Consider the following 14,204-nt stretch of genomic DNA (forward strand, 5'->3'; position numbering starts at 1 on the left):
ATGGAGTTTCATGAACCTAGGCCCAAGCGTCCTGAGTTATCATGCGGAAAACCACCTGGTGGACGGAATGACAGACCATCAGACCGACCGACATGTGCAAAGCAATAAACCCCCTCTTCTTCGAAGGGGGGCATAAAATGCTTTATATGACCTTAGATATTATTTTTGCAATCATTTTTCATCAATTACAAATGTTTAAAAATATTATTGTTTCATGCTACTCATGGTACCAGTTTTTTTGTCAGAAAATTAATCACATTTTTTTAAAATGCATTACCCCTTGTTGCCAAAAAAATCATGAAAAATATAATTTTCAAAGCTATCCTTTAAAACAAAAAGAAAATGCATTCTTAAACCTTAAATATTATTCCTTCAAGCATTTGACATCAATAATTTATGTTTGAAAAAATCATTGGTTCATGCTAAATACTGTTTGATATACTGTAAATAATGTAACTACACATCCAAGTAGTGAGTCCATCAAACTATTGCAACCGAAACACCTGGTGTGCCAAGGCACCAGCCGAAGTCAAATGCCTTCTGACTTGGTGCATTTTACTATTTAAATTTGTATGCATTTGTATGTGTTTGAAAAAATGTATAATCTTTAATGATACTTCTGACCATGCATGTCCTAGATTTCAAAATCCAGGCCCTGGTCTGACACATTGGTAACATAAACGTTAAACTGTTACCAGGCTTCTGAATTTAATTAGCCAGGTCACAGGAAAAGGGCAGTCTAATATGTATCCAATTAAACTATTTGTCATTGTCAGAAACCGCTCTTAGGCAAACAGCTTTCAAGCAACTGCAGGCTGAACTGGATCTAAACTGGCCACAATCGCTGTCTCTTTTACTGGGATATGATTCATTTAACTTTAAAGGGATCTTTTCACGTTTTGGTAAATTGACAAAAATTGAAAAAAGTTGTATCGGATTTGCAAATTTTCATTTTAGTTATGTTATTTTTAGGAACAGTATTACTGAACATTTACCATTGTCTAATATAGCCATCATATGCATCTTTTAACGATTTAAAAATTATAAAGCGTTGCAACGCGAAACGATTGAATAATTTGGAGAGTTATGTTGTTGTTGTTTAATTGTGTGAAACTACGAAGATTGCTTATACTAGGTATAAAATACGTCAACCATTTATACTTGCCAGAATAGTCGAGCAGGCTAATGCGTTTTTACTCCAGGACTAAGGGGGTCACTGGTTCGAGCCCTGCTGCGGACTCCTTTTTTTAAAGAATTTTATTCTGGATTTTTAACTGGAGCTTTTAATATCCAATGTTTACATTTATCAATATAAAGCATTTAATGACTTACTTCAAAACATGTCAAAATCTGTGAAAAGGCCCCTTTTAACATAATATCTACTCCTATAAATATGAGGTCAATATACATGGACAAAACGGTAAATTACGTCCAATTATTTGGACTGTAATGACATCAACTACTTAAATAGAAAGAAGAAAGAATTCATACTTACCAGTAATTTGACTAAAGAGTTTGTATTCAATGTTGTATTTCAGGACAACTTGGTGATATGCAAATCCCATATGACATGTTGATATCGGGTATCATAGCCATTCAATAAGTCGCAAAATGCTTAAACAAAATTTATAAAGCAAAATGTGACTTAAATTGATAACTAAAAATACCAGTATCATCAGTATGCCAGTTTTGCCTTGTCAAACTGTCGAGATCCAGAAAGTGCTTCATTCACATTGAATATATCCTTCGAATTCCATTAATTGTTGCATTACTAAATAGCGAAACAAGCCGATTTAAGCTATTAGAAAGTTTTGACACGAGTGTTATCAAGTCTTTCATGGGCGAAGCCATAGAAAGTGATCCATTCACATCGAATATATCCTTCGAATTCCATCCTTTGTTGTCATTAGCGGAGATTTAGTGAATAAATAATTCATATATCATAAATGACAGCTTCTAAATAGCGCCAATTTATGCAGTAAGAAAGTTTTGACTCAAGACTCTCATGGGGGCGGCCATTGATGATTGTTGAAACACAAACGACAACTCTGCTAGGAGAATGTAATCAATGACGAGCAATCTCCTACGCAGTGGCGAATGCAAAAGGGAAGTAACTGAAAAATCGAGTTATCTCAATCGGACTGACTCGGTTTTTTACATAGGTCGCCATTGTGAGAAATTTTTCTACTGGTTATGAAACCTTGGACGACGCTGTTCTAGCATCGTCAAAAAGCAATGGCGAAATTTTTCTCAGCCACATAATTGTTAATAGTTTGATATCACAAAATGAAAGTGAAAGTAGAACTGTCAAAAATGACAACCTGTCAACGTGTTGTTTTGCTGGCACGTGAGGGCGATTACACTCAATGTGTTCACATTTTGACCATAGGCTTTGTCAATGACCTTTATAGTATGGGTAGCTTTGATATTATTTATTGCTATCATGTAACTGCATGATTGTGTATATGTTTACAATACACAAAGCATAAATAATGATATAAATATACTGATTGAGCTTATAATAATCTGAGAACTATAGCCAGGTCAATTAAGGACTTAAAATACAATTTTGTGTCCTGATTTCATGAAGAAATGACCATGCATGTCCTAGATTTCAAATTCAAGGCCCTGGTGTGACACATTGGTAGCATTACCGTTAAACTGTTAACAGGCTTATGAAATTAGTTTTTATTGAACTATCTAAGGAAATCTAAATCAGGCACTGATTTTTCTTGTTTTAATACAGTCATAGATCAGTTGTGGCCTCTGGGTAATGACCAATTTTTGCTTACTTGTCACACCCTTAAAACTTTCCACACGTCTATAATAGCAAATCTGGATTTAGGCGATCTTCAATGGTACATTTAAACTTTAGCTCTGTTACAAGAGTGCTTGTGAAGTCCATTCACATATTTAAATCTAGGCCATGTCAAAATCAAAGTGTCAAAGACAAATGAAAGATGCGTTCATTAATTATTGTCCAGTTGTTTACTACTGCTGTAAGTTTTTATATAATATGACTGATGAACATCATGTGAGAGAAAATTCACATTATCATTGTAAATCAGGTTTAGCAACCTTTTAGATAACAAAGAATGCTAGTTTTCAATGTCGCTTCTGGGGATCAAACCCGTAGGGCTTTTAGGAAGATTCTGAAATTTTCGATCCCTCCAGAGCAATAAAACCATAAAAAAAGTAAAATATTGCCGACTCGGTTTTTTGAGTCGGTTCATGAGGGATAATGGAGCTTGATTGGTACTCTTAAGTATACTTACATGTATCCCGGGTACGGTAAATATACTAAAATGTACCCGGGAAATTTAACCTTAAATCAGTCGTTGTCGACTATTTTTTGTAATAATTATTTATACACAAATATGTCAATTTTCTGTAGAATGGCCTCTATATTATCGGAACACATACTCAAAAAGCATGTTGATGCAGTGTTTTTTGAAGAGAAGTGATTAAAGATAATCGGTTGCGCCGACATCGGATTTTGGGCGCGAATACAACTCAGGGTACAGTCTTATATGGACAGAGTACAATTATGTTTATTTACCGTACCTAGGGTACATGTAAGTATACTTAGAGTACCCAGGGTACATGTAAGTATACTTAAGAGTACCCGGGGTACATGTAAGTAGTACCAGAGCCGACAATGAACAATCGAGCGATACTGGAAGGTGCAACATCTCTCACGCACCCTAGCATCGCCTTTAGCAGTATTCAATTCTCAACAGGAAAGTGCTGGAGTCATTGATCCCGAGGGACAAGAAAACCAATTGATTAATGTTCGAAATAAATAATTTGATTAATGACAATTCTGTTATTTGAGCCAGGTCACAGGAAAAGCGCAGTCAAATCAGTATCCAATTAAATTATTTGTTATTGTCAGAAAAACGCTTTTAAGCAAACAGCTTTCAAGCGACTGCTGGCTGATCTAGATCCAAACTGGTTACAATCGCCTTAATGTATCTTTTACTGTGACACAGTTTATTTAACTTTAAAATTATAAAAAGTACTAACACTAAGAAAGAGTACTAACCAGTAAAGAGTTTGAAATCAATGTTGAATCTCAGGACCGCTTGGTGATCTGCAAATCCCCGATGAAATGTTGATATCGGGTATCATAGTCATTCAATAAGTCGCAAAATGCTCGAATACAATTTATAAAGCACAATGTGACTTATATCTAAAAATACCAGTAATCAGTATGCCAGTTTTGCCGTGTCAAGCTGTTACGATCCAGAAAGTCCTTCATTCACATCGAGTATATCACACCTTCGAATTCCAACTATTGTTGTCATAAGCGTAGATTTAGTGAATAAATAATTCATATATTCTAAATGACAGCTTATAAATAGCGAAACAAGCCAATGTATGCAGTAAGAAAGTTTTGAATCGAGACTCTCATTAAGGCGGCCATTGTTGAATGTTGAAACACGAACGACAACTCTGCTAGGAGAATGTTATCAATGATCCTACGCAGTGGCGTATGCAAAAGGGAAGTAACTGAGAATCGAGTTATCTCAATCGGACTGGCTCGGTCTTTTACATAGGCCGCCATTGTGAGAAAATTTTCTACTGGTTATGAAACCTTGGACGACGCTGTTCCAGCATCGTCAAAAATTGACTTTAAACGTTACGTTTCATAAAGAAGGCGAATAGCATGCGTCACTCCTATTGAAACTACTTGCACGCGTAGAAACGTTCCGTTTTAGACCATGGTTGTCGCCAAAAATGGAACTCGAATACCATTATAGAAAAGCTTGTATATCTGTTACTATACGTGTATGATTTGCTGAGTCAAGGTTATTCATGAAATTAATTATTTGTAACAATGTCATAGTTGTAACTTATATGGTATTTTAAATAATGGACTTTAATTAGCGTTAATTTTTTTATAATTAAAATGTAATGGTCTTGTAAATAGTTTCAAATAATTATATATTTGTTATTGCAAATTTTCTTTACCCTATATAGGAAGCACCAAAGATAATCATTCTGAAACACTTTTAAAAGAACACAGTTCGTGAACCCATTGTTTAAGGCATTAAAATCTATGCTCTGAACTTTACAACACTATTTAGTGTGAAATTCAGGACTAGTGTCGCCCTTATATTTGCAACTTGTTGCAAATCACTGGTTGGCTGCATGACCTGCGTGGTACGAGAGTCCACCAGGACGGCACACGATGTGCCGTGACAGTGCTTCACGAGGCAATCTATGTTCTCAGGGGTTTGTTCACCCTTCTTATGGAAATTGCATGTTAAGCAATAATGTGGGGCTTTTTATCATTTGTTAAACAGATGTTAATACAATGTTGTAAATAATTCAATTGTAATTACTTTAAGAGAAAAGCTATGCTTAAAAAATATATCTTATTGTGCCATGATTATCGAAAGGCATGTTATAAAGAGAATAACAGGTTACTGTCTGATCCTTTTGTAATATATCAGGCAAGGCTTAGAATAATATAACGGCGAGGCTTGCCAAGCCGTTATTTTATTCGTGCCGAGCCCGATATATTACAAAAAGATCAGGCAGTAACCTGTTATTCTGTTTATCATACCTCTACGTCCCCGATTTAAAAGAAATAATGAAACAATCGCTTAAACGCTGCAGTTTTAGCTAGAAATAACATGACTTTTTTCGTTTGACCTGTTAATAATGACGTCATGAGCACGTCCGCTTAATATTTGTGAAAAATGTGTTTTGCTGTTTGTGTTGCAATTTGTGTTTAAAATATATCACATATTGGTATCAAATTGTTTGTTTGGTTGAATCTGATTCCATTTTACTAAAAATCATTACTTTATAGTTGATTCCGTGTAATATGACCATCCTCCACACATGACTGATATAAGAACTTCATGTTGACCATGATATAAAAAAATATATCAGGCAATGTTATATCAGGCAGATATCAATGCGGTGGTATGATAAAAATGTACTAAAATCCAATGTTTAAAAAAAGCAGACATGTACATTTGTATCATAATTAATGTTCCTAGATCAATTTATTTTCCCATTAGAGTAGCCAACAATAATTTACCTAAGACTCGATTATTATTATTCTGTAATGGTCTACAGTTATGTACCGGTATTCAAAAATAATATGATGTAAGGGAGAAAACTGCGCAAAAAGATCAATATCCCCAAAATCCCCAAAACAGCGGAGCGCCCCTCGTTTTCCGTATACCGTTTAATCAATTTAAGAACGGTAAATTGAAAGAGGCACTGTGTTTTAATTGTCATATATTGCATAAGTAAAACATATTAATAGGGAAATAAGATTAGTGTTTTGTTTTGTTATTAGAACATCGAAAAACGATACAAAGAACTCATTTTTTTGTTCTTTTTGTTCCGGTTATAAGAAAATCGGAATATGAGATAATATACGTTGATTTGTGTTTTTCGTTGTTCCGAATGCAACAGGAAAATGGAAAAGACGGTATATACACGAACCATTATTGCTAATTGATTGCTTAAGAAAAGGTAGTAACTCCATAATTACTATCAACTTTGTTGTTTTCAGACTTTTTATGGCTGTTCCCCGTCTTCCTAATTTACGTAAGACCTGAAGCTTGTGTTTTAAACTCCTCTGAAACTTCTGGGTGGATTATGCTCAAACTTGTACAGTCAGTTGACAATAATGTGTAGATGATCATTAAGAAAGCCATTATGGCTGCAGCCAGCTTTGGCAGAATTATGGTTGTTTGTCTGTTTATCCATTTAAGAATATATATACAGTCCCCGGAAGCTTGTGTTTTGATCTTCTCTATACATACTTAATGAATCCCACTCAAACTTCCAAATTGACCTTAATGTGTAAATAATCATTAAAAAAGGAATATTGGCTGCAAAGAGGTTTGGCAGGATTATGGACCTTAGTTTCTGGTTTGTTGAAAAACATGGCTGCCAGAGGTGGGGATGTTGATTTTATGGAGTAACTGTGTATTGTTAGACAAGGTTCAACCAATAGTCTCATCCGGCTTAAGTTGAACTGAAGGTGTTTGTAGCTTCTTATTTTTATGTCGATTTTTTACCTGTGCTTATTGTCATAACAGTCTTTGTACAAACGTTTTCAATAAAGAAACATCTTTATTATACAATATCAGAGACGTAGTGTTATCTACGTGTCAGACAATATATATATATATATATATATTCTTTTACAACATCATTTTATATTCTTGCATTGCAAATTAATAACAAATGTCATAGATATTTGTTTACATTGAAAGTCTGGTTCCACCAGTTCATCATCTTTTAAAATAGTTATCCTACTATCATAACATAAGTTATCCTACTATCATAACATAAGATGATAAACAAAACAACTGACAATCACTCATTTATTATCTTATTTTCTAGGAATTAAATAATTTCTTTAATTTTGATATAGTTTCATAAAATTATTTGAATAGTTGATATATTAAAAACACTTCAACAACATTTTACAAAATCATAATGTGTCCTTGTGACAAAAATGTTTTGTTTTTATGTGTCATTTTGGAAAAATGATAATTGAAGTAAGAAGTCATTTCTTTGGTGCATTATATGTGAACATAGTTCAAATCAAATTTCATAATGATATTGGTATGGTGAAGACTGGTTTTATGGGAAATTTTCTATTTTCTTTTTTGTTCTACAGGAAAATAATTCATGTGTCGTATTACAACAGTCATTTTGTCTTGTATGCACTGTATACAAAACTGTAACACGGTATTAAATGACAACTCTATATATGAATGTATGTATTATTGTAAATGAACATCTTCCTACTCCAACAGTCACTGCGCCTTAAACAGCATAATGCTTTCATTGCCACACATTCCAACAATGAGTAAGCCTGTGTTTTACCGTAGTAGACAGATCTGGGGTAAAACACACCATACTTCTGTGTGACCAACTCTGTCAGTCTCTGTCTCCCATCTCTGTCCACCTGGAAGATCGTGTTGGACTTGCCTCCACAAACCAGAACTTGTCCTGAGTCTGTCACATGAAGGCCAGGTGAGACACCCCTTCCCAGCTTAGTACAGGGTCAGTGAATGTGGAGATTACTGTGCCATCCCTGGACAGTGTGACCAGCTGATTAGTGTACTCGTTGGTCACATATATCCTGCCTCCATCTGGACTCACAGCACAGGCGGTAACTGTGGTATGGAAGACAGGGATGAGATGTTACTTATATAAAAAAGCGTAAATATGCATACACAAATTCTTTTGACATAAAGAGCAGTACGTTAATATCAATTTTATACTTTGGGAATATTTTTTAAGCGAGATTATACGAGTTTGTCAAATATTTATGAATTTACATAAAATGTGTAAAAACTTTAAATATATACATATATTTCAATATAAATTAAAATAAAAGTTAGTAAGAACATGTGTCGAATAATGCGAAATAAGCCAGATATTTTATTCTGAAATCAAAAATGTCTGTACAGTCGAATTCGCCAGCATGTAAATCATGCATGTACGATGTGAATCTAAATTTAGTTTAACGGTTCATTTTAATTTCCTGCAACGATATCTATTAATATGACACACACGAACACTAACTAAAAAGACGAATGCTACGGTTATTGTAGGAAAATATGTACGAAATATATTCGTCACAATCGGCTCGGGACGCTAATTTGTCAATGCTGCGTTTTATGAAATTCGTCTTCAATGTATAATTTGTATTGCCTATTTTGTGTTATTGTAACATATTTTGTATCAATATATTACAATTTAACACATATAAAAATCTTATTATCTCGCTTTAAGATATCATCTTCTTTCTTTAATATAATATTGGTAATTGATAAAAAAATAATACTTTATTGATTTTCAATTCATCTGTATTTGTGAATATGAATAAAAAACACATGTTGGACTTTACTTCAACATGTTCTGGTATTTATTTACAAAACATACATTATTTGATAAGAGTATTGGTATATGAAGATAATTATTTCTTTATTTCAATTACAGATGAGGCACGGGTCTTAAAAGTTTGGAAAATGAGAATAATGACAGTGATAATTATTACCTGTCATCCAATCTGATCTATTCTCGCCAGTCTTCCATCCACAGTAAAGAGATACAGAGCTCTACGATCCGTAATGTAAAGGTTACCATGGTGATGGGCAATGCCATAGCAGTTGTGTTGGAGCTTCAGTATCCTGTCCTTTACCAGCTGACCATTGGTCACTCTGATGAAATGGACCTGAAAGTTACCCTGAGTAACACCCCCTGACTTGAGTCAATTCTGCACATGGATAGTGGTTCATAAGGTAAGTCACAGTGGGCTTCCAAATTGCAGGTCTCATTCAGCAGCTTAACACGGTTGTTTATCAGGTCTGTGATGAGGAGTTCTCCAGTAGCTGCCTCACAGATACCGGATACAGTGCAGTATACTGGATCCCCCTTTATCTTCACATTATACTTCCTACTGCTCTTCACTTTTATGATACGATCAGGCTTGCTCACTGCACCTGGTTGACATCCCTGGATCATCTGGTGTGATGAACTTGATACGGGATCAGACACCTGGCCTGACTTTGTCATATCACTTGTTTGGTTTTCAGGGCCGTACTGTCTAGATGAATTGGATTCTGAATTGGACTTTTTTACCTTGAATCCTGGAGTTGTTTGGTTTTCGGGGTCAGACTTGCTGGATGCTGAAAGTTTATTCTGTCTGGTGACTGTGTTCTGTGTTGTCCCTTTAGCAGGTTGTGATTGTTTCACTGTGTTTAGTATTTGTCCCAATCCTGAGAGGGTTGACAGGGTTTGTTGGATGGTTGTATCAGGATTAATGGTGAGTGTCCTCTCATCCTTAGATTTCATTTCTGGTAAAACTGATTCAACCTCGTGGGGCTGGTCAATACATTTTATATACTTTATAAAACTCAGTGCTTCACTTTTTTCTTTTCTTGTTTGCAAATCTTGTTTTAAGCATGTTATATTTGTGATGGACTTTAAGCAGACTTCAATGTCAGTTTGAATAGATGTCCTCATGGTGGCCAGTAATGTATCCAACTCCTTCTTGGTATTTTTTCTCCAGTAGATCCAAAGAATCTTTAATCGTCTTGCGTAAAGCATTGATTTTTTCCAGATTTGTTTTGTAAGATTTATCAAGAGACTTAATATTTTTCTCAAAGTTATCTTTCATTTGTATCAATTGCTGGTGCTGTTTATCTACAGTTGCTGACAACTGCTTGAAGTCTACTTTTTGATGTAGGTTTTTCACTTTGTCAGCTATAAGTACCACATGGCTGCATTTCCTGCAAAACAAACAATTAATTTTGCATAATATTATTATGTTAGATGAATTATCTTTAAAGAGACACATTTAGCCTTATTTTTAACTTTATTTATTGTATACTGTGCATTTAACTTATAACATAAATATCTAAACTGTGTAATTATTATCTTATATTTTGAGAAATGCTTCGACCTAGGATCAAGCGGTTTCTTGGGTGAAAAAGAAGTTGGGGTTAAGTTCATCAAGTCAAAGATTTAGGTCACAGGGGCTTGTATAATGAAATTAGTTTTTGCTCATCTAAAGTGCTAAGCTGGTTACTTTGGGCGGCAAAAAGTTGCGTGTTTAATTTATGGTGAACAGATCAAAGATCATGGTCACTCGTGCTTGTTACATGAAATTTGTTTCTGCACAATATGTATATACACTATTTAGAATCATATTATTTTGTATGCTGGTTGGTCTTGATGGAGAACGTCCCATTGGTATTTTTAAATTAATGAGATCAAAGGTTAAGGCCACAAGTACAACTTTTCTGCATACATGTTTTACTTACATCGCTTGTTTCTTGAGTGATGCGGTGTTTACACATTTATAATCTACAAAATCCAACAAATATTCTTTTATTTAATGAGTGTATAAATTTTCAACAATCTAGGGGTCGACGTGGCGTAGTGGATATGGAGTCCTCCTAGCGACCGAGAGGTCATGGGTTTGATCCCTACTGCTGGCTTTCTCTTAAGATCTCCCCCATAGACACAAAGTACTTGATCAAGTCCCAGGAAACAGACTGTAGAGAGTTTCAAATAAGCCTAAGGCTTTCGATGCAATCGAGCTAAAATAAATAGGTTTAAACTAACATTTTACAAGTATTTTTGATCAATTTTTTTATGTAATACCTGATGTCAAAGTAATGAGGTTATTTCACAAGTTTTTAATGCGGCATTCTTAACTATCCCTTATTCATTAACTGTATTCATTCGAGAATCAGGAAAATGTTGTGAAAAAGTGCAAATAAAGGATAATGTGAATATTTTTAACTGCAAACGGAAGATTGGCTTCGGACAGGTTAAGAGACCCATGTTGTGCTTTCGACGCTGCCCAATGCCATCTCGCGTTCGCTGGTAAACGTTTGAATATCGACGCTGGAAATTCACATGGAATATATATTGTCACAAAAAGAATAAAAACGGGCATTTTGTATCTCATTAAATCTATATTAACATACCACATCAAGTGTTGATACTTTGGCTATTGTTATAAGGAACACTGCTTTTTTATGTTTTTTTTTAAATATGAAATGTGTCGTCGATTTTAAGTGTAAATGGGGCTTTAATCACCCTTAAATCATGGTTTGCAGAAAATAACTTGTAATACAAACTCCTTTATGTTGAAAGATGATAGGTCCCTATTAATGAAATACAATGTATCTAGAGAATGCTTTGACCTAAGAATATACATGTTGGTCGCCAGTGAGGAAAGGAATAAACCTATAAGTGTTTAGGTTGACCAGTTGGTGGTCAAGGTCACAACATTAACAAATATGCAGTATAACTTTTCGAATGGCTGCCAGTTGGAAATATAATTGCTTTATAAACATCTTTTGTTATGATTTTGTCACTGCATAACTTTAAATGTATATGCTAACTTGCCGTCAGTATTGCATTTGTATGCTTAACTACGGAGCCTTAATTTGAGGTGATTGACCTAGGTATTTCTTGTCTCGCTGTTTTGTGAACTTTTTTTAGTTTTTGGAAAATGATTAGTTACATTTGATACTTGAAATAACAAATAAGGTATCAGGTGAGCATCGTAGGTCCTTTAGGGCCCTCTTGTGTAATTTTTACAATGTTAAAAGAGATGTGAACGATGACCAAACGTTGGTTGAGACGTGTGCAAAATAAATTGATAAAGAGTACCTAGTACTTACTGATGATTGTTGATATGGAAGGCATGACATATCAGCTGATTGTGGTCCTCACAGAATCCTGCCAGTTTTTCTTTTTTGTGCTTCTGACATTGCTCTTGTGAATCCACATCGGTCTCCGGCCACTGGCTGATGTTTTCTTTCCCCAGAGTTGCATGCTTCTTAAAAAGTGTGTTATGGAGCTTCACACATATCCCACAAAAAAACTTGGCACATTCCTCAGCCTCTGTGTTTCTTTCATTTTCCTGACAGGTGAAACAAGATAAGTCAAAGAACAAGTCTGATCCTTTATAAATTGAACTTTCTAAATTTGAAGCTATTTTGTCACTTCTTTCGTTGTTAACTTAAACATTGAAATTCAATCTGAGTAGCCCATGTTAGCCGATCCCATGTCAAGTGACTCTTTATCACGTCCTACTTTAGTTGTTGCAAGTACCCTTATCAATGGGTTGCTGAGCAAACATGTCAAACTATTTACAGTGTGATAAGGTTTTAAAATGTTTTAAAAGCACTTTGTGTATTCCGTTCTATTTTATTAAAGTAACCAATGATAACTGTGTTGATAAACAAACATGTTGAGCTATTTACAATATGATAGAGTTTAAAATGTTTGAATAGCACTTTGTATTTGCTGTTAAATTTGATAAGTCCATAAATAATCGATTTATCACAGATAAACATGTATATTTTTTACTGTGATGGCCATTTTTAATTTATGGAGAATTAAATAATATTTTATATGTAGAAAGTAAATGTAACAATTGAAATTGAGTAAATATACTCACAATCTGAAATTGAGGGCTGCTTTTCATATAAATTGTATGATCTGGGCAATATCTAAGGTTAACAATTAAGTTATCAGTCTCATGAGCATATAGTGTTCATGGGGAGCTTGTGTGGTATATTTGTTGTTCATCAGTCTATGCGCGAATAAGTGTTTTAATTTTTTTCTTTTAATGACTTCTCTTCTTGAACCAAGTGCAGATTTTAATGAAAATTAACAGGAATGATCCTTGGATGACTCTTTCAAAGTTGTTCTAATTATTCTGGTCCATTGCATTATTATGTAGTTCACCAGAGCTAAAACTATATTTTAAGAATTAAAACATAAAAATCTTCTTCTCTGGAACTACAAGGGTCGGGGCTTAAGTATTTGGTATGTAATATGGTCTAGTGGTCCTCTATGAAGTTGGTTGAAGTCATGCACATGGAGTTAAATGAGTCCACTCACCAGGAGTCACATGATTTATATAGACTTGTATAGTAAAATGAGTTTAAAAACTTCTCTTCAACAATTAAGCACAGAGGTGTTATATTTTGCATGGAACATTCTATTGTTCTAATCTACCAAGTTTGTATAAATCATCTCAGGTCAAATTTGCCATGACCAAGGGCTTTCTTGTTATATGTATATAGTACTACATTAAAAAATGTGTTTCCATGGGAAATAAAATAATGGTTTTCAAGGATTCATCGGTTGGCGCAAAAAGCGTTTTATGTGGAAAAGATGTGGACATGATACAAATGTCTACCTTTTAGAATCTTTAGCTCATCCGAGAACAATGTGCTCACGGATAGCTTTTGTGATCGCTTTTATTATTTGTTTCTCGTCGTGCCTCACCTGTCGTCGATCTTCATGAAACTTGGTCAGAACAATAATCCGCTTGATATATAGGTCGAGTTCGAAACTAGGTCACATGAGTTTAAAAAACAGGTTTCTAGCTTAAATTAAGGAAAACGCTTGTTTACACTCTCGAAGTAACCTTTATTTTGTTTAGTCTTCATGATATAAGCACACGCACCTGAAATGCTTTCTCGTTCTGGGAAAACTTGGCTTAATGCATGTGCTTAAAACAAAAAATACCAAAAAGGCAGACTGACCAGGCTAATCTGCGACAATACTTTATGCACATGCATTATATAAGCCCCGTTTTCTCTGAACTTGGCTCAAATGCTTTTGATGTCTTCTGTTTTAATCGTGCACGTGTTTCACGGGTTTAACGCAACCATAACACCGAT

General features: G+C 34.5%; 1 protein-coding gene across 1 annotated transcript; it reads right to left on the reverse strand.

The window, feature by feature from the left end:
- Positions 1–7,324: 7,324 nt before the first annotated feature.
- LOC127856888 (uncharacterized) lies at positions 7,325–12,336 on the reverse strand. The gene is made up of 3 exons (XM_052393082.1): positions 12,189–12,336; positions 9,047–10,280; positions 7,325–8,159 (listed from the first exon to the last, which is right to left on the reverse strand). The coding sequence occupies exon 2, from the start codon at positions 10,096–10,098 to the stop codon at positions 9,205–9,207; it is 894 nt and encodes a 297-aa protein (XP_052249042.1). The 5' UTR covers positions 10,099–10,280; positions 12,189–12,336; the 3' UTR covers positions 7,325–8,159; positions 9,047–9,204.
- Positions 12,337–14,204: the final 1,868 nt, after the last annotated feature.

This window comes from Dreissena polymorpha, chromosome 14, assembly GCF_020536995.1.
Source record: "Dreissena polymorpha isolate Duluth1 chromosome 14, UMN_Dpol_1.0, whole genome shotgun sequence".
NCBI lineage: Eukaryota > Metazoa > Mollusca > Bivalvia > Myida > Dreissenidae > Dreissena > Dreissena polymorpha.